Consider the following 21749-nt stretch of genomic DNA (forward strand, 5'->3'; position numbering starts at 1 on the left):
AACAAAAAAAATAAAAAAAATAAATATATATAGAATTTCTTTTGGGATTTAAAAAAAATAGTTAACATAAATATAAAAATAAATTAGTCTAAAAATAGAAAATTTCTAAATAAAAAACTACACTTAGGTATGACACATTAGCTATGAGCCCTTGATCCTGGGATTTATTCTGATCGCCATATTTGGGGTCAGGAAGGAATTTTCCCCCCTGATATGAGGATAATTGGCCGATTCCTCACAGGGGGTTTTCGCCTTCCTCTGGATCAACACGGCCCATAAATAGGATTTTTGTAATAGATTAATAATTTACACATCTACATATTAATAAAATATATAATTTATAACCCCATCTATAAATAAATTATCTGTTTTTCCCCTACATCGTTGTTTTTGTCCTTATTTCATCCGACGTCCATTTAGTGAATGTGGGTTTAGCCCCTGACTCTTATTCTCCAGCACTATGGACCTTGATGGGGTCGTCCAGTCTCATGTAAGATTTCTCCATATGGGTCAGAGGTAAAGCCACAATGTGCTGTGAATAAAGACCAAACTGATCCCTTCTACACAATCCTCCTGCAGTAAGTGATACCCGGCAGCAAATGCTGAACTTCCCTACAGCACCTCCAAAGGAGAAATTAGGTATTACACATTGTCCTCTGTAATCACGGAAATCATGGAAGTGTTGGGTCCTCCAGAGCAGAGAATGCTGTTTATTGGTCGTCTGCATTCTGACTAATGGATGAGAATACAGAACGGGTCCCTTCAGTTATCTCAGATTCCCATAAATGTCAACTCGATATTGGGTTTTCTAAACTGGTCAAGAACATTGAAAGTTCCGGTGAAACTTCAGTCACGGCTCAGTAACAGTGAGTGGCAGCTGTAACCGGGTCCCGACACTGACTGACAGCCGGCTCAGCAGTGCATCAGTGCAGATACGACTGTCAGTGTCAGGGCGTGGTTATAGCCGCCGCTCACTATGACTGAAAGCTGGAGGCTGCAGGGAGGAATAACGTGCATTTTCCCCCTGTAGCTGGGCTTTCAGTAAGGCGGCCGGGCAGCTTTAGAACACTATTAACCTGCTGATTAACCCCATATCTGCAGGTCAATAATGTTTAGGGACATGACAGGTTTCCTTTAAAGTATAGAATGAAAACCGCTGGTGGCATAACTTCACCTGGGAGAACTCACCAGCGACTAAATGAGTTTTTGGTGAGTTTTGTACACTGCATATTTTAGAATGCAAGTCACCTATTTTACTTAATGTGCAGAAATGGTGCAGAAAATCTACAATATCAAAAACTCACTAAAGCAGGGGTGTCAAACTGCATTCCCCGTGGGCCGCAAACCATGCGTGTTTTCAAGATTTCCTTAGCTTTGCACAAGGTGCTGTAATCATTATGTGTGTAGGTGATTAAATTATCATCTGTGCAGTACAAGGAAATCCTGAAAACATGACCTGTTTGCAGCCCTTGAGGATTGCAGTTTGACACCTCTGCACTAAAGCTCATCGTGGGAACGGAGCCTTATACTTATAAAAACAGAGGGTTCCATTTTGCTTTGTTTTTTAACTATTGTTAGCATGTGAACTCCTTTTACTAATCCTGTAAAGTCTTCACCAAACTCTTTGCTGCACAGTCATAGGGCACAATTCAACATTACATCTTTTTTTTAAGTCACTTTTCTTTTTCATGTCTTTTGGTATTATTTGATTTTTTTGTGCCAAATTCTTAAAAATGACGCACCTTATTCATGAATTTTGCCCCAAATCAAAAATGAATCCTTTTTGCGACATTTTAGAGTAAAACGTTACATGGTAAAATGTTACTAAGTTTGGGCAAAAAAACTCCAGGACTGCAGAACATAAAATCACTCAAGGGGGACTAAAATGTACTTGAATAAAAATGTGGCTTCTTTTAAAAAGTCGCAATTACAGAATTAGCCGGAAACCCCATAACGATCAATGGAAAAAATAAAGGGAGCACATAGCAGAGATTAAATATACGCTAATTAAAATGAGAATAAGGCACAAATGAAAAACAAGTGAAAAAAAAACAACTAAAAACTAGAAAAAGAAAAGAACAAAAAACACTAATGAATTGTTGCATAGTTCTATGGCAGTGGTATAACATCCAGCTTGTGTAGGAACACACCCCATTACAAAGGGGAACGTGACATCTACTAGTTGGTGTCACGAGGTTACCACGACAGTGTGGAGCTAGAAGATCACAGCGTCTGAATGCTCCTATTCCGGCGCTGAGAAGAAGCACTTCTCCTTCACTTTAAATGTGTTATTCCTTCTGGCAGAACAGGGGTTAATCGGCCATGTTGGAAATCCTTGTGCTCACAGCTGTGCTCGGTTAGCCACTCCTTTTCCCTTTATAATCTGGGCTCTGTTACTAATCCTTGTCAGAGATAGCATTTGCTGCATGGCTATAGGTGGGAGAGGAGTACATATGAGAAGGAGAGTTGAAGGAGTTATTAGTGATTGTTGCTTGGTTTGTATGCAAGGTAATTCCTTATCCTTCCCTGTTTTGGTTTATTCCCCTAACCTACAGTTGTGGACAAAAGTATTGACACCCCTGCAATTCTGTCAGGTAATACCCAGTTTCTTCCTGAAAATGATTGCAAGCATAAATTCTTTGTTATTATTACCTTCATTTAATTTGTCTTAAATGAATAAACACAAAAAGAATTGTCCTAAACCCAAATTGGATATAATTCCACACCAAACATAAAAAGAGGGTGGACAAAAGTATTGGCACTGTTCAAAAAATCATGTGATGCTTCTCTAAATTGTATAATTAATAGCGCCTGTAACTTACCTGTGGCACCTAACAGGTGTTGGCAATAACTAAATCACACTTGCAGCCAGTTGACATGGATTAAAGTTGACTCAACCTCTGTCCTGTGTCCTTGTGTGTACCACATTGAGCATGGAGAAAAGAAAGAAGACCAAAGAACTGTCTGAGGACTTGAGAAACCAAATTGGGGGGAAGCATGAGCAATTTCAAGGCTACAAGTCCATCTCCAAAGACCTGAATGTTCCTGTGTCTACCGTGCGCAGTGTCATCAAGAAGTTTAAAGCCCATGGCACTGTGGCTAACCTCCCTAGATGTGGACGGAAAAGAAAAATTGACAAGATATTTCAACGCAAGATTGTGCGGATGTTGGATAAAGAACCTCGACTAACATCCAAACAAGTTCAAGCTGCCCTGCAGTCCGAGGGTACAACAGTGCAAATCGTACTATCCGTCAGTGTCTGAATGAAAAGGGACTGTATGGTAGGAGACCCAAAAAGACCTCCACTTCTTACCCCAAGGCATAAAAAAAGCCAGGCTGGAGTTTGCCAAAACTTACCTGAAAAAGCCTAACACGTTTTGGAAGAATGTTCTCTGGTCAGATGAGACAAAAGTAGAGCTTTTTGGGCAAAGGCATCAACATAGAATTTACAGGAGAAAAAAAAGAGGCATTCAAAGAAAAGAACACGGTCCCTACAGTCAAATATGGCGGAGGTTCCCTGATGTTTTGGGGTTGCTTTGCTGCCTCTGGCACTGGACTGCTTGACTGTGTGCATGGCATTATGAAGTCTGAAGACTACCAACAAATTTTGCAGCATAATGTAGGGCCCAGTGTGAGAAAGCTGGGTCTCCCTCAGAGGTCATGGGTCTTCCAGCAGGACAATGACCCAAAACACACTTCAAAAAGCACTAGAAAATGGTTTGAGAGAAAGCACTGGAGACTTCTAAGGTGGCTAGCAATGATTCCAGACCTGAATCCCATAGAACACCTGTGGAGAGATCTAAAAATGGCAGTTTGGTGAAGGCACCCTTCAAATATCAGGGACATGGAGCAGTTTGTCAAAGAACAAGTGGTTGGTCGCAGTTATTTTGGCTAAAGGTTGTGCAACCAAGTATTAGGCTGAGGGTGCCAATACTTTTGTCTGGCCCATTTTTGGAGTTTTGTGTGAAATGATCAATGTTTTGCTTTTTGTTTCATTCTCTTTTGTGTTTTTTCATTTAAGACAAATTAAATGAAGATAATAATACCAAAGAATTTGTGTTTGCAATCATTTTCAGGAAGAAACTGAGTATTATCTGACAGAATTGCAGGGGTGTCAATACTTTTGGCCACCTTTTTTTTGTTTTAGGCCTACTAAGTCTGTCTGCGGTCCCTCCTTCCAATAGTCCTCCACTGACCACACCAATGCTGACCGTGTACCCCTGGAGTCTATTTAAAAGTGCATAGAGGCACCTTTTTTATTTTAGGCCTACTAAGTCTGTCTGCGGTCCCTCCTTCCAATAGTCCTCCACTGACCACACCAATGCTGACCTTGTACCCCTGGATCCTATTTAAAAGTGCATAGAGCCACCTTTTTTATTTTAGGCCTACTAAGTCTATCTGCGGTCCCTCCTTCCAATAGTCCTTCGCTGACCACACCAATGCTGCCTGTGTACCCCTGGAACCTAATTAAAAGTGCATAGAGCCTACTTTTTTTATTTTAGGCCTACTAAGTCTGTCTGCGGTCCCTCCTTCCAATAGTCCTCCTCTGACCACACCAATGCTGCCTGTGTACCCCTGGAACCTAATTAAAAATGCATAGAGCATACTTTTTTATGTTAGGCCTACTAAGTCTATCTGCGGTCCCTCCTTCCAATAGTCCTCCTCTGACCACACCAATGCTGCCTGTGTACCCCTGGAACCTAATTAAAAATGCATAGAGCATACTTTTTTATGTTAGGCCTACTAAGTCTATCTGCGGTCCCTCCTTCCAATAGTCCTCTGCTGACCACACCAATGCTGCCTGTGTACCCCTGGATGCTATTTAAAAGTGCATAGAGCCACCTTTTATTTTAGGCCTACTAAGTCTGTCTGCGTTCCCTCCTTCCAACAGTCCTCCGCTGACCACACCAATGCTGCCTGTGTACCCCTGGAACCTAATTAAAAGTGCATAGAGCCTACTTTTTTTATTTTAGGCCTACTAAGTCTGTCTGCGGTCCCTCCTTCCAAAAGTCCTCCGCTGACCACACCAATGCTGCCTGTGTACCCCTGGATGCTATCTAAAAGTGCATAGAGCCACCTTTTTTTTATTTTAGGCCTACTAATTATGTCTGCGGTCCCTCCTTCCAATAGTCCTCCGCTGACCACACCAATGCTGCCTGTGTACCCCTGGAACCTAATTAAAAGTGCATAGAGCCTACTTTTTTATGTTAAGCCTACTAAGTCTGTCTGCGGTCCCTCCTTCCAATAGTCTTCCGCTGACCACACCAATGCTGCCTGTGTACCCCTGGAACCTAATTAAAAATGCATAGAGCCCACTTTTTTTTATGTTAGGCCTACTAAGTCTGTCTGCGGTCCCTCCTTCCAATAGTTCTCCACTGACCACACCAATGCTGACCGTATACCCATGTAACCTTTTTTAAACCTGCATCGAGCCAACTACATCGAGCCAGCAGTGTCTGGCTGTGCCACTCAATACAGCTGTCCTCTTAAAAAAAAGGACCTGCAATTATCAGGTTTTCAGCCTATCAGAATTTTAAAACTGCAGTGGGGCTACTAGCTTGGTTGGGGCCTACTAACAGTGTCTGCCGCTCCAAGGTGTTCTCCTGGTTGCCTTTCCTGAGCTTCTATCTTCAGGCTCTTGTTAAATAGTTGTTAAATGGAACAACTGCCGTGGGGCTACTAGTTTGGTTGGGGCCTACTAACGGTGTCTGCCGCTCCTTGCTGTTCTCCTGGTTTCCTGTCCTGAACTTCCATTTTCAGGCTCTCGTTAAGTTGTTGTTGTTAATATTACACTGCATTTGGCCTACTAGTTGGGTTGGGGCCTACTAACGGTGTCTGCCGCTCCTTGCTCTTCTCCTCCACTGAACAACGCAGTGCCGCCTGTTTTCTACTGTTATCAATTTTGAAATGCATTTAGACTACTTACTGATTTGGGCCTACTCACTGTGTCAGCCTCTCATTACAGTTGTCCTCCACTGAACAAAGCAATGCTGCCTGTTTAGTCCCGTTACCAATTTTGAACTGCTTTTAGCCTACTTTTGTATTTGGGACTATATCTGTGTTTCCTTCTCATCCTGCCCATTGCCCAGCCAGTGCTAGATGACTCTGCTGGTACATTGACCCAGACCGCTACATTCTCCTTGCACGCTACACAGCCAGATTCTGACCCTGCTGAAAGTGAGGTTCCCCTTCCCGCATACTATACCACTTTACACGGGGACAAAGAGGAAGGTGCAGATGAAAGTGCAGGTTCCTTCATCAGGTGGGGAGGAATACTCGTTGGCGTCACTGGCACAGGGCCCCTCATAGTACGCAAAAGTGTCGCTGCCGGTGGGAGGAGCCCCCGCCGTGCAAACACACCGCCGTACTTTGAGGGGCCCTGTGCCAGTGGCAATGCGAACGAGTGGGCCCCCTGCTTGCTCAGGATCACTGCACTTGCAAAGTTGAAATACTTACCTCTCCCTGCTCCACTGCCGTGACGTGGTCCACGTTTCCTGGGCCCACTAAATACTTGACCCAGCCATACCCCCCACAACTTTAGCCAAATGACCCCCAATGTCCAATCCCTAACTATTATTATAAGGTAAATTAAGATTGACAAGCTTCAGTACCAAGAATGGATGTTTTTGCCATTAAAATGGGCACTGTAAGTGTTTTCCAGGCCTCCACTCAATGTCGACTATGCTCCCTCATTGACTAGCATTGGGTTTCGTGTTTCGGTCGATCCCCGACCCGACTTTACGCGATAATCGGCCGATTTCACTCGACTCGACTTTTGAGATAGTCAGGTTTCGCAAAAACCGACTTGACCCTAAAAAAGTAAAAGTCTCTCAACCCTAGTCACTTATAATTCTAACCAGGTATATTTACTATTAGGTTATCCGCCGAGTCCGGCCACACTTCTATGATATGAGCCATGTCCAAGTTTGAGTGCTGAGTCTTTTGCTAAACATTATCCATTGACCTCCATTTCTAAGTCATATGCCAGGATTTAAGGTGCTACCATGTTCACCAAATTAGACCAAGCCATCCAAGAAATAAAATCATTTTTTTCCCAATGCTCCTGTCCCACACCACCAGGAGGATGCTTTATCTAAAAGTGGATGCTTCTGATTTACCTGCTGCTTCATGAATCCACCATACCAGGTGAACTTCTACACCCTCGTAATCATGTGATGTGATGGCTGCGAGGCTGTATGTGGAAGCCTGTGCAGCCGCCCTTGAAGTCAAGTGAAACTTCTCTTGCTTGGTAGTGGCCATTTTTTGGCATTTCAGTTGACTTAAATCACAAATTGTTCAAATTCGCCGGTTGCAGAGAATTTGTTTAATTGTGATGCAAATTAAATCGGCATCAAATTGATTTGCTAATCTCTAGTAACTGTGATACATGAGAAATAGTATTATAGCTCAAAAGATAAAATTAATGATTTTTCAAATATATGGAAACCCTAGAATTAGATTAGTAATGGGAAGAGCTGGGATTTTATATTATGTTGTCTTTTTATGTATTCTTGGCATATGATTACCGTACATCTCTGTGCATGTGGGTAAAAAGAATGTATTCTGAAATTTAAAAAAACAGCACTAACAGCCGCCATGAAGTTCTCTGCCGTTCCTCTGGACCCTCAACTGTCACCCATGATGCCCACATCACAGTGTATAGGGCAGAGCAGGGCCAGGAGCCGCTGGCTGGCAGGAGCCACCTGAGGGTTTTGTGACCTCTGACCTCTGGTCACCTGCACACGACCAACTGCCGTTTACTTTCAACTGTCGGCTGAAGTGATTGCACCGAGGTCTGCAGGCGGGAAGAGATTACTGAGAATGGCGACTACTGGAGGAGGAGAAGAGGGAGAGGAGAAGAGAGAGGAGAAGGGGAAGAGAGAGGAGAAGAGGAACAGAGAAGAGGAGAGTGATACCACTGATGGATTCAGGAAGAAGAGGAGAGAGGGGAAGAGAGAGGAGAAGAGAGTGGAGAAGAGGAAGAGAGAAGAGGAGAGTGATACCACTGATGGATTCAGGAAGAAGAGGAGAGAGGAGAAGAGAGTGGAGAAGAGAGTGGAGAAGAGGAAGAGAGAAGAGGTGAGTATTACCACTGCTGGATTCAGGAAGAAGAGGAGAGAGGCCGAAGACGATGGATTGGAGGAAGGAGAACCAACACCTGGATGCAGCAGAGACACCGGAACATCCAGCCCCTACGCCAGGCTTGACATGACCAACTTTGCCTTCCATAAAGTCTTGGGTAGAGGCAGCTTTGGAAAAGTAAGTTTTTATATATTTTTCTATATCAACCTGTCTTTGTCATTGTATCTCCATCCGTTGTCTTCTGTAGGGAGATATTCATTGAAGTGTTCTTCTATGGGATGACTGAAAAACATCCCGATGCTCCCCAGCCCCCCTAGATTATTTCACGTATTGGGTCATCTCATCACCATAGTTGGGTTCATCTGATCCATCAAAGAGCTTATCTCTGGGATTTCATCTGTGGGGAGTTGGGGTGACATACTTTATTTCCATGTACTAGTCTATATATACTGCTACTGCAACATTTTCAGTTTCTCTGATTTTCCTCTTTATAGGTATATTTTTTAGTAAAATGTAAATTGTTATTTTATTCTATAAACTTCTGACAACATGTCTCCAAAGTTCCAAGCATTAAATTTTGTATTTTTTTCTGACAAAAATGGTCAAAATTTAAAAAAAAAAACCTGTGCTTTCAGACCTCAATTAATGCAAAGCAAACAAGTTCATAATCATTTAGAAACAACAATGCTAATGTTTTAACTCAGAAAGAGTTCAGAAATCAATATTTTGTGGAATAACCCTGATTTTTAATCACAGCTTTCATGCGTCTTGCAAGCTTTCCTCCAGTCTTTTACACTGCTTCTGGCACAAAAATATATGGAGGAGGGCTGTATTATATTCTATGACATAGGGTATACGTGAGTTCCGTGACCTGGAAAAAATTACCCCAATCCCCTTAAACAGATCTCTTAACAATCTAAAGAATAAACTTCTAACGTACTCAAAACAGCAGACGGAGACATATGTTGGATTTAATTGGCCACAGCAGCCATTTTATTAAATAAAAGATAACAGAACTTTTATGACAACCCAGAATAGGAGGGGCGGTCCTCGAAGCCCCAAAGTTATAAAAAACTCAGTATCCCAAAAACTCCACAATGTTCAGCCCAGGATGAGTCTTACCCCCAGCCGTAAAGCACCAGCTCAGGGATAGATAACAACCAATCCTGGTCCACCGAACCCACCCCCATGCCAGGGGTCCATAAATCCACCTCACGCGGAATAACCGTATCGCGCCTTGTTAAATTCTCTCATGGGGTGTCCAGGACCTCTCAAGATCCCCACCCCATTGAACCACGATTTACCATTTCCACCGACTTCGAGGACCTCCACCCCCGCCAACTGCCGTGACAATACCCTGACAGCATTCACGTAACAAAATAAATACATTTAGACGCCTCTTAAAACAATACTCCAAAAGCCCACATATGCCGACTTCACCCCCCCCATTACCCTAACCAAAAAAGGGAGGGTGGGCGGGAGATTCCTCACTTGTCACGCAGGCACCTAAAATGGATGCCTGCGTGAGGAGCGTGCCCCTTTTTATGTGCCCCCTCCCCACAGTCCCCTAGTTCCACCCCTTATTTTCAAAAAATGCCCCTAAAGCCACCCCTCAAGTTCCCAGTTAACCCCTTACCACCGTATCCCTTCTAACTGCTCCAGCTCCCCAGGTCCCACGTAACCCCGTCATGGCGGCCTCCCTTTACGTGCCGTGGGCCCCCAGTACGGCCTTTCTTGACATAGGGTATACGTGAGTTCCGTGACCTGGAAAAAATTACCCCAACCCCCTTAAACAGATCTCTTAACAATCTAAAGAATAAACTTCTAACGTACTCAAAACAGCAGACGGAGACATATGTTGGATTTAATTGGCCACAGCAGCCATTTTATTAAATAAAAGATAACAGAACTTTTATGACAACCCAGAATAGGAGGGGCGGTCCTCGAAGCCCCAAAGTTATAAAAAACTCAGTATCCCAAAAACTCCACAATGTTCAGCCCAGGATGAGTCTTACCCCCAGCCGTAAAGCACCAGCTCAGGGATAGATAACAACCAATCCTGTTCCACCGAACCCACCCCCATGCCAGGGGTCCATAAATCCACCTCACGCGGAATAACCGTACCGCGCCTTGTTAAATTCTCTCATTGGGTGTCCAGGACCTCTCAAGATCCCCACCCCATTGAACCACGATTTACCATTTCCACCGACTTCGAGGACCTCCACCCCCGCCACGAACACGAATGGCCTGACACCTTAGCCATTCATGTCCCTCCACACCTTCAAGCTTAATTCAATGCCACTACGGATAGCCAAACACCACATATCATTACCCACCGCGTTCAGGTGCACGCCATCAGCTCTCCAGTAAGCTCCTTGACCCGATTCCAAGTCCACATGTCTCACGGCCAACGCGCCATTCCTCACCATAAACCGAGATATGGCCCTGTTTATTTTAATCCGGGCCCTGTTCACCCCCTCGTGTGATCTAGCACCTCTCCATCTTTTACGGGGAATGATGTCGGACCACACCAACAACACTTTTGGAAACATGACCCAGAACCTCAGGATATCGAATTTGATATCCTTAATCAGCTCCCTTCAAGACCGTTTAGCCAAATTACTCCCCACTAAATGTATCACCACGATCTCCGGCACCCTATCCAGTCTAACAAAACGATGAAATTCAGGTAACCATTCCTTCCACACCATCCCCCTTTTACCGATCCATCGTAAAGTCACTGTCTCTCGAGAAAGACCCAACTGACGACCGTCCGGACGAACTGCAGCACGCAACGCAGCCCATACAACATACGAATGCCCCATGATCCAGACGAGCATCGGATCAGGCCCTGCAACACAGAAAGAAAGGCAACAAACAATTAACTTAACACAGCTTCTAACTCACAATAGGTTTGGGCGAACATACGACTGGAATCTTGAAGATTCCCACCTCCCAATTCTCCGAACCACATCCTCACCAAGGCCCCACCTAGCGGCCTCAGTCGCTGCCCCGATCCTGAAGGAGTGACCACTATATTGTGTTGCAGGTAAGCCCGCTGCCGCCAAACATTTCCTAAAAACAGAAATAAACTGAAAACGGGACAAGAAAGACCCATTTTCGTGCACCAAGAATGGCTCGTCTAACACCCCGCCCTTTGCCATGTACTTCTTCACGGATGCCGCCGGGCACACCGGGGATCCTTCAACATTGAACAACACCACTTTGCACCCTTTCCCATACACGTCCGTTTTGGAAGCCTTAATAAACACTACCACCTTATTCCCTTCGACATCCACGTTTTCTCTTAACAAAATACCTTTTTTACTAACGGACGGGCTAACCAACTCACCTAACCGAAATGCCCCAAAGAAGGCCAAAGAAAAGGCTGCACAGAACAGAACCACTTCCCATTCGGAAAAACACACCTCTTGCAACTTCCGCTCAATGGCTGAGAGCACCTCATAAGATACGGGTCGGCGACCGTCCAAAGCCTTCCAGCCTTTCTTCCAACCCCGAACAACTTGCCGAACCAAGAAGGATTTCGTTATATCCTTACCCCCCCTCCATTTAAGGTTGAAGGCTAGCCCCGCCAGAAACTTATTCAAACGTGTCACAGACCAACCTGCCTCCCAATGATGACCTAAGAACAACAACAAACCATACTCCTCCTCCATATCCTGGTCCATACTTGACATCCAGGATTCCCACAAGCTCCAAGCCTGATTATAATGAGACCAAGATGAATCCGCGAGCGATTTGGTAAATAACTCTGTTACGGCCCTCGCGGCAGGTTCCACAACTCCACTGGACAATCCCGGCCCGCGCTCTCCGCCTGTGGTGCCAAATCCCGGAAAAGCTGCCACTGAAATTGAGAAAGAGCAACAACTATTGGATCAGGCGCTGACAAGCTAACTTCAGATACAATCCATAAGTTAAACTTAAGACCCAGGAAAACCAAGTGCTGCAAGACCTTCACTACTGCAGGCGTAGCCGCTGACAACGAGTTTACCGCCGTCACCGTTCCAACATGCTCACAATGAAAAGAAATCTTCAAATTCCTCAATTTGTCACCCCACAGGGCCAACGCAACTACCCTGGGGAACAAATGCAACAGTAGCCGGTTGTTTGTTAACCCCTCCTCCTTCCATTCTTCCGGCCAAGCCGCTGCTGACCAGCTACCATGAAAGAAAAGACCAAAGCCACTCATTTCAACGACATGCACCAAAATGCCCAAGGAGGTAGCATCTGCCACCGGCTGAATCCACAGAGATCTGCCATTGTACTCGTCCAGAAAATCCGCCCACATCTTCAAATCGTCCCGAAACTCTTTCTTTATCCTGATGAAATGCAAAGGGGACTTTACCCCTACTGTTGCCAAGGATAGGCGGCGGCAGAACGCTCGACCCATCGGCATGATCCTACATGCAAAGTTCAGTTTCCCTAACAACGATTGCAAACTGCGCAAATTTATCTTCTTCAAACCAATCGTATTAACCACATCTTGGCGCAACGCGGTAACCTTGTCTGCAGGTAGCCTACATTCCATTGCTACCGTGTCGATTTCAATGCCTAGGAAGCTCAACACTGTCACCGGACCAACTGTTTTATCCTCCGCCAAAGGCACCCCGAAGTTTTTTGTCACACTCTCCATTGTATGCAACAAAATCGAACAATCTGCTGATTCCGCTGGCCCTATAAACAGAAAGTCATCCAGATAGTGCGAACATGAGCGTATCCCAGACACATCTTTCACCACCCATTCTAGGAACGTGCTGAAGGCCTCAAAGTAAGCACATGAAATCGAGCAACCCATGGGAAGACAACGATCAACAAAGAAGCCGCCATCCCAAAAACAACCCAATAAATGCAAACTGTCAGGATGAACTGGCAACAAACGAAAGGCCGCTTCGATGTCGGTCTTAGCCAGCTTAGCCCCCTTTCCACATGCTCTAACCCACTCCATCGCTGAATCGAATGATAAGTACGACACCGAACTCAACTCAGGATCAATACCATCATTAACCGAAGATCCCTTCGGAAATTACAGGTGATGGATTAACCTAAATTTATTAGGTTCTTTCTTAGGGACCACGCCAAGAGGTGACACCCTCAGATTTGCAATCGGAGGGGCGACAAACGGGCCTGCCATTCTTCCCAGAGCAACTTCCTTATTCAACTTCTCCGACACGACCTCCGGGGATTTTGAAACCCTCCTTAAAACCGTCGCGCAATAAAACTGCAGCTGACCTATCAGGGTATCTACTTAGAAAGGCCTCCATCACGACCCACTGCACCGGAGTCACCCCTTTTGTCAGCTGAATCTCCAACTTTTTGCCTGTTACCCCTGAAACATTTTGAAGCGCTATGCACCCCCCCGCAGGTTGAACACTCGTGCCTATATTTACACTTGCTCCCGAATCTGCATATGCCATCATTGAAGGCGAAACACAGTCCCTTCTGCAAAGCCGCCGAGTGTCCTGACTGCCCTGAACTCCCGGCGCCCCCGTGAAAAGGCTGGCTAGTCTGACCTAAACGGGACGGGACCATAACTCTCATCCACAACGCTATGTCCTTGTGATCCCACCTGATACTTGGCCTAAAAGCCTTACGCTGACGAAACTGTTCGTCATAGCGTAACCAACCCTGTCCCCCATAGGTCCTGTAAGCCTCCCCTATGGCATCTAAGTAACAAAATAATGCCGAGCAATTTTCCGGGGCCTTCTCCCCGATTATGCTAGCCATAATAGCGAAAGCTTGCAGCCAATTTGAAAATGATCTGGGAATCAGCCTATATCTCCGTTTCTCCTCATCTTCTTTTTTAGAGTCCTCCCTTCTAGGTCTATCCAAATTAAATCTCTCTAGGGGTAAAAGAGAAAATATTTCTATGTACTCCCCTTTCCAGATTTTTTCCCTAACCTCTTGTTTTAAATGTGCCCCTAACGGGCCCTCGAAGCAGACATAGACCTCCCCCCTAGCCGCATCGTCTAGTTGCGGTACATCCTCCTTTTCCTTATCCTGCAAAGCTCCCTCACCTGGTGCATCAATTCCTGACCCAGGCCCTGGTGCTGTTCCGTCCTTCTCCCTTGATGAGCTCCCCGTGTCTGCCGCAGGACCCGCACTGCTGGATGTACCCGTAACTTCAGACAACTGTCTAGACCCCTCAAACGACCCCGTATTTCCCAACCAAGCAGCTGACGGCAAAGACCCCCTGCTAAGACCGGACCCCCACAAGCCCGCTAGCTCCCCTAAACCTCTAAGGATTAAACCCATACCCCCGCTAGCAACTCCCGAAGTAATGTCACTATTCCTAGCTTCAGGGGAAACTATGCCTGGCAAATTAAAGATAGGGAAAATGTTCTCACCTAGCTGCCTGGGTGCTGTGAGCCCAGCAGCCGAAGATCCAGCTCCCAGCCGAAGGTGTCCTGCATCCCGACCGGCTTGATCCGCGATGTTGCCCGCCGAACTCCTGGCGGCCGTATCCGTGTCCTGGCGACTCGGTGATGCCGTCAACTGCCCTGGTGCTGCGGAAAGGGAAAAGGCCGAGCCAGCATCCTGCCGCCCGATGGAAGATGTGCGGCTCCTTGCCACGGATACGTCCCCGGCACTGCGTACCGAAGCGACGGAATGTCGCCTGCCGGAATCCGGAAAATTTCCGCCACTACCAGCAGAGGACGCAGATCCAGGAAACCGCACCTGACCCCTGTCTCCTCGGCTGTCGCTGCCTCCCACGCTGAGCGGCGCCAGCGGGCATGCTGACGGCCGCCGTACCGGCTCCTGCTCCTGCCGCCCCACGTCACCCGGACACTGAAGGAGGGGAGGAAGGATCCACCCCCCGTTGTAGGCCCCGCCGCACTGGAGGATTCCTCCCGGCGCCGCGCTGTGAGGTGGAGGGAACAGCGCTGCTTACCGGAGGGTCCGCAGAGGGGCTCCTATTTCGGCGCCGGGCCCTGGGGATGATGTCCGGGCTTAGGCGCGCCGGAGGCCTAGTCCTCCGCGGCCGGCGCCCGTCCTGCGGTGCCTGCGATGGTGCTCCCGATGTCCCCTGGAGAAGGCTGTTAACGGATGCATTCAGCCAATCTGTCCCCTGGGAGCTGGCTGCCGTCCGGAGACGCTGGAGGATCGCTTCCACGTCCATTCTGGTAAGTGTGACAGAGATTCCTCACTTGTCACGCAGGCACCTAAAATGGATGCCTGCGTGAGGAGCGTGCCCCTTTTTATGTGCCCCCTCCCCACAGTCCCCTAGTTCCACCCCTTATTTTCAAAAAATGCCCCTAAAGCCACCCCTCAAGTTCCCAGTTAACCCCTTACCACCGTATCCCTTCTAACTGCTCCAGCTCCCCAGGTCCCACGTAACCCCGTCATGGCGGCCTCCCTTTACGTGCCGTGGGCCCCCAGTACGGCCTTTCTTGGGGGAGTGCTGTATTATATTTTATGGTGGGCTGCATTATATTCTATGGGAGAGGGCTGTATTAGTTTCTATGGTGGAGGGCTGTATTATATTCTATGGGGGGTTGTATTAGATTTTATCAAGGAGGATTGCATCATTCTCTTTGATGGGGCTACATTATATTCTATGGGAAGGTGGGCTGTATTATATTATTTTGGGGCTACATTATAGTCTATGGGGGGCTGTATTATATTTTATGAGGAGGATTGCATCATACTCTTTGATGGGGCTACATTATTTTCTATGTGGAGGTGGGCTGTAATATATTCCATGGGGGTTTACATTATATTCTATAGGGGGCTGTATTAGATTTTGTGAAGGAGGATTGCATCATACTCTTTGATGGGTCTACATTATATTCTATGGGAAGGTGGGCTGTATTATATTATCTGGGGGCTATATTATAGTCTATGGGGGGCTGTATTATATTTTATGAGGAGGATTGCATCATACTCTTTTATGTGACTACATTATATTCTATGGGGAGGTGGGTTGTATTATATTCTATGAGGGCTACATTATATTCTATGTATTACATTTACTCTATATATTAAATTTATTATATTCTGTGAGGGGTGATTACATCATACTCTGAGGGGGCTACATTGTATTTTATGGGGGACTGCATTATATTATATGGGGCTAGATCATATTGTATGGGGGCTTCACTATACTCTATGAGGGGGCTACATTATATTCTATGGGGGGCTTTATTACACTATAAGAGGAGGGCTACATTTTATTCTATGGAGGGGCTACATAATATTGTAGGGGGCTGCATTATATTTTATTGGGGGCTACATTATATTGTATGGCGGGGCTGCATTATACTCAGGGGGCAACATTATATTCTGTGGGGTGGCTGCATTATACTCTGTGTGGGTGGCAGCATTATGCTATATGTGGGCTGCATTATACTGTATCGAGGACTATGAAGAATACATTATATTATATGAAGAACTATGGGGTGCATTATACTATCGGAAGTGAATTGTACTACATGGATGACTATGGCGGTGCATTATACTATACCGAGCACTATGATGAGTGCATTATACTGTATGGAGGACTGAGGAGTGTATTTTAATATATGGAGGACTATGGGGAGTGTATTATACTATATGGAGCACAATGAGGAGTGCATTATGCTATATGGAGGACTAAGCAGTGTATTTTAATATATGGAGGACTATGAGGAGTGTAATATACTATATGGAGGACTATGAGGAGTGTATTAATAATAATAATAATAATAATAATTTTATTTATATTGCGCCAACACATTCCGCAGCACTTTACAATTTATAGAGGGCTCTTGTACAGAGAATAGACATTACAGCATAACAGAAATCACAGTTGAAAACAGATACCAAGAGGAATGAGGGCCCTGCTCGCAAGCTACAAACTATGAGGAAAAGGGGAGACACGAGAGGTGGAGGGTAACAATTGCTTTAGTTATTCGGACCAGCCATAGTGTAAGGCTCAGGTGTTCATGTAAAGCTGCATGAACCAGTTAACTGCCTAAGTATGTAACAGTACAGACACAGAGGCTATTAACTGCATAAAGTGAATGAGAACATGATCCATGGAACCTGATTGTTTTTTTTTTTTTGAATGGGCCACACAGGGATAGTTAGGTTAATGCGTTGAGGCGGTAGGCCAATCTGAAGAAATGCTTTTTTAGGGCGCGCTTAAAACTGTGGGGATTGGGGATTAGTCGTATTAACCTGGGTAGTGCATTCCAAAGAATCGGTGCAGCATGTGTAAAATCTTGGAGACGGGAGTGGGAGGTTCTGATTATTGAGGATGCTAACCTGAGGTCATTAGCGGAGCGGAGGGCACGGGTAGGGTGGTAGACTGAGACCAGAGAGGAGATGTAGGGTGGTGCTGAGCCATGGAGTGCTTTGTGGATGAGGGTGATAGTTTTGTACTGGATTCTGGAGTGGATGGCTAGCCAGTGTAATGACTGGCACAAGGTAGAGGCATTGGTGTAATACTATATTATACTATATGGAGGACTGAGGAGTGTATTATACTATATGGAGGACTGAGGATTGTATTATACTATATGGAGGACTATGAGGAATGTATTATACCATATGGAGGATTGAGGAGTGTATTTTAATATATGGAGGACTACGAGGAGTGTATTATACTATATGGTGTACTATGGGTAGTGTATAATACTATATGGAGGACTGAGCAGTGTATTTTAATATATAGAGGATTATACGGAGTGTATTATACTATATAGAGGACTATAGGGAGTGTATTATACTATATGGAGGACTATGGGGAGTGTATTATACTATATGGAGGACTATGAGGCACATGATATTATATGGAGGACTATAGGGTGTGCATTTTACAATATGGAGGACTGTGGTGCACATTATGCTATGAGGAGGACTGTGGTGCACATTATACTTTGTGGAGGACTATGGGGTGTATTATACTAAAAGAGCAAAATACTGCATATTCATCGAGTGATTGAATTGTTTATGCGGGAACAAAAATCATTGTTCACAGCAGCACATCGCCGGTGTAAACTGTAGATATGCTGCTGATAGCATGATACTGTATTGGGACAGATTGATCCAATAGTGATTTTTATGTTCCCGTTCTTTCTCAGTTGGTGTAAAGAGGCTGAGAAACAAGCGAACGACTTCAATATTGTCGATCACACTCGTTTAGCGGCTTGAACTCAGCGCATGCAAACACAACAGAAATGATTCTGTGTGATGTGCAATATGGCAGCATTTGGTGCGCCATCTTAAACTTTTGCCTACTTTGCTTTAAACAGGCCCTGTCCTCTTGATTACATTCCAGAGGTTTTCAATGGGGTTTGGGTCTGGAGTTTGGGCTGGCCATGGCAGGGTTTTGATGTGGTGGTCTCTTAATTTTTGCCAGAGTGGTACGTTGACCTCTATGTTTCAGTAAACTTTAAATTGGCAGCACATTCAAATAAGACCAATACTGAACCCCAACCAGCTGTAAATGCCATCCAGTGTTTGTCCTATTTATTCTCATATGGTGATAATGGAATACCCCTTTAAGGCCTTTCCATAGAGCATTCGTGGAGCAGACAGTGCATCACGCCAATAGCTTAGCATTGCTCTGCTACAAAGTCCAGGACGCCAGCAGACTCACAAACCACTCAGTCCACCTGTTTCTTGTGCAGTAGATGAACCAGCTGTTTTCCACCTCCCATACACATTTTCCAACCATAGTCTTTTCCTTTCTTCAGGTGGTCCTGACATCAGTCCTAGGCCGAAACATCTGTATGGCTGTGAAGATGATCAAGAAGAAGGAGGTTAATGAGAACATCATTATGAGAGAGCGGCGGATACTCCTGGCGGCCCGAGACTGCCCACTCCTATGTCACCTGTATGCCGCACACCAGTCTCGGAAGCGTGCGTATTTCATCATGGAATATCTGTCCGGCGGCAGCCTCGAGGCTTTGATTGAGACGAATGGCTCTCTGAACATCGACTATGTAAGGTGAGAAAGAGGAAGATATACCAAAAAGTGGGAGGAGGGGTGGAAATAAAAGCTGAGGTTGGGATGGAGCTGGGAAAGGACTGGCAGGGAATGTGGCCCAGGCAGGAAGGAGGTTCCAGCGATGACACTGATTCTACACTCTGTTCTCTCCATCAGATTCTACACAGCAGAGATCGTATGTGGTATCCAGTTCCTCCACAGACACAACATCGTCCACCGCTGAGCAGAACTTTCCTCCTTCTCTCTGTCCCCTTTGCGTGCTAGTAATATTGCCCCCAACTTTCCTGGGCTCCTGTCTCCCTATTCTACCTGATCTTGCAGTGACCCGTTTTCTATCTCTTGTATCATTCGGCAGTTTTTTTTCTCTGATGTTTTTTTTTCATTGCAGAGATATTAAGCCGGATAACATCATGTTGGATGCCGATGGCCACATCCGTATCATCGACCTTGGGCTTGCCCAAGATGGCGTCACCTCCTCCAATAACATCACTGGAGTGACGGGCACTTTCTATTACATGGCCCCTGAGGTGCTTCGCAAAAGAGGATATGGTACAGCAGTGGATTGGTGGAGCCTGGGGATTGTGGTGTCCGAAATGGCAACAGGACACTCCCCATTTTACACCGGCTCCGTCAGCAAAATCGCTCACAGAGCTATTACCAAAGGAGAGCCTGAAATTCCATCTTGGCTTGATGCTGACATGCAAGATCTTATCAAGAAGCTACTGTGCAAAAAGCCTCAGAAGCGACTGGGTGTGAGTGGGAACATCCGAGAGCATCCATTCTTTACCACCATCGGCTGGGAGGATCTGGAGGAAAGGAGAGCACAGCCGCCATTCAAACCATTCAGGCCAGTTCTGGAGAAACATCTTATGCAGTGGCCGGAGGAAAAGAAAACCTTTAACCCCATAACCGGCTTCAATTACGTGTCACCAAGCTGGGCCCAGTAAGATCAACTTTCTCTGAAGATAAATCCCATCAAATGTCCTTCTCACCTTGTGGCCATTATCACCGTCCTTGTCTTTTCCCAGTGTTTCTGCCAATGACCATGTCTCTGTTATTCTTAGGTGGATGAGAAGATCTGGCCTGTGAAACCATCGGAGACCATCAGGTGAGTGGCTGCTGTACACACAGGACACCGATTATACCCATACATCATATCTGATGTTTCATAGGTGAATGGTTCATTATGATGACCATTCCTCTATGATAACAGAAGATCCAGGAGATAGAAGTTGTTGAAATGTCTTCCTCTTATGTCTTGCAGGATGAGCCTGTGCCAACTGCCCAGAACTTTGTGCCTCCAGACCCGTACCTGAGATCTCTGCTGCTGTTTGTCACCTCGGCTGCCCTAGAACATCATGTCTCTCCATAACATCTTCATGTCGGACCACTGCCATCGTGTCGCTGCACCAGGCCCTTTACTCTGCATCCTCCAATCCTGGGCTGGTTCTTCACATCACTCAAGCCCGAAGATCTTCTGCGCCATCGGGAGAGGCCTGTGCTAGTGTCCATCTTGTGAGTTCAGGAATAATAGTCTAATATGGGCCATTATCCCTGAACTCACCTCAGCACAGGCCGGGTAAGTATTTCACCCATCACATCCACATCACCCACACTACATGATAGGTATAGGCCCCCACTACATGATAGGTATAGGCCCACACTACATGATAGGTATAGGCCCACACTACATGATAGGTATAGGCCCCCACTACATGATAGGTATAGGCCCACACTACATTATAGGTATAGGACCACACTGCATGATAGGTATAGGCCCACACTACATGATAGGTATAGGCCCCCACTACATGATAGATATTGGTCCACACACATAGACACATAGCATTTAGTTAGAGATTTCGGCTTTTGATCCTGGGATTTATTCTGATCGCTATATTTGGGGTCAGGAAGGAATTTTTCCCCCTAATATGAGGACAATTGGCTCATTCCTCATGGGGGTTTTCGCCTTCCTCTGGATCTACACGGCCTTAAATAGGTTTAGTAAAATATATTAATAAGTAGATTCCCACATAAGTAGCGCAAAAAAGTTTTAAAAATAAAAAAAATCAGAAATAGTTTATTTTACACAAAACAAAAACATTCTAAATAACAATTAAGTAAAATATTTTTAAAAAATCTCACTTCCACACTTTACAGATTAGGCTCGAGCCTTTGATCCTGGGATTTATTCTGATCGCCATATTTGGGGTCAGGAAGGAATTTTCCCCCCTGACAAGAGGATAATTGGCCGATTCCTCACAGGGGGTTTTCGCCTTCCTCTGGATCAACACGGCCCATAGATAGGTTTAGTAAAATAGAATAAATAAGTAGTTTCTTATGTTTGTAATAATAAAATATATAATATACGTAAAATAATCATATAATATTTTTGATTTACAATAATTTAATTGACACAAATATAAACATAAATTAGTCAAAGAATAGAAATTATTTTTATATTTTTATATAATAAACATTTATATAATAATAATATAATAATTTTATATAATATATATTTTTAAGTTATACGTAGGTATGACATGTTAGCTATGAGCCTTTGATCCTGGGATTTATTCTGATCGCCATATTTGGGGTCAGGAAGGAATTTTCCCCCCTGATATGAGGATAATTGGCTGATTCCTCACGTGGGGTTTTCGCCTTCCTCTGGATCAACCCGGCTCATAAATAGGATTAGAAATTAGAATACATAAGT

At 45.2% G+C, this 21749-nt stretch overlaps 1 protein-coding gene across 1 annotated transcript; it reads left to right on the plus strand.

Annotated features, from left to right (window-relative positions):
* Positions 1-18779: 18779 nt before the first annotated feature.
* LOC138651877 (protein kinase C delta type-like) lies at positions 18780-21088 on the plus strand. The gene is made up of 4 exons (XM_069742454.1): positions 18780-19033; positions 19190-19976; positions 20098-20141; positions 20298-21088. Exons 2-3 carry the CDS (start codon positions 19402-19404, stop codon positions 20120-20122), a joined length of 600 nt encoding a protein of 199 aa, XP_069598555.1. The 5' UTR covers positions 18780-19033; positions 19190-19401; the 3' UTR covers positions 20123-20141; positions 20298-21088.
* Positions 21089-21749: the final 661 nt, after the last annotated feature.

The sequence above is a fragment of the Ranitomeya imitator genome, chromosome 10 (genome assembly GCF_032444005.1).
Source record: "Ranitomeya imitator isolate aRanImi1 chromosome 10, aRanImi1.pri, whole genome shotgun sequence".
NCBI lineage: Eukaryota > Metazoa > Chordata > Amphibia > Anura > Dendrobatidae > Ranitomeya > Ranitomeya imitator.

Coding starts and splice junctions, on each gene's coding strand:
- LOC138651877 (XM_069742454.1), top strand. CDS start 19,402: ATGTTTTTTTTTCATTGCAGAGATATTAAGCCGGATAACATCATGTTG. Junction 19,977..20,097: donor GTGTCACCAAGCTGGGCCCA/GTAAGATCAACT, acceptor TGTTATTCTTAG/GTGGATGAGAAGATCTGGCC.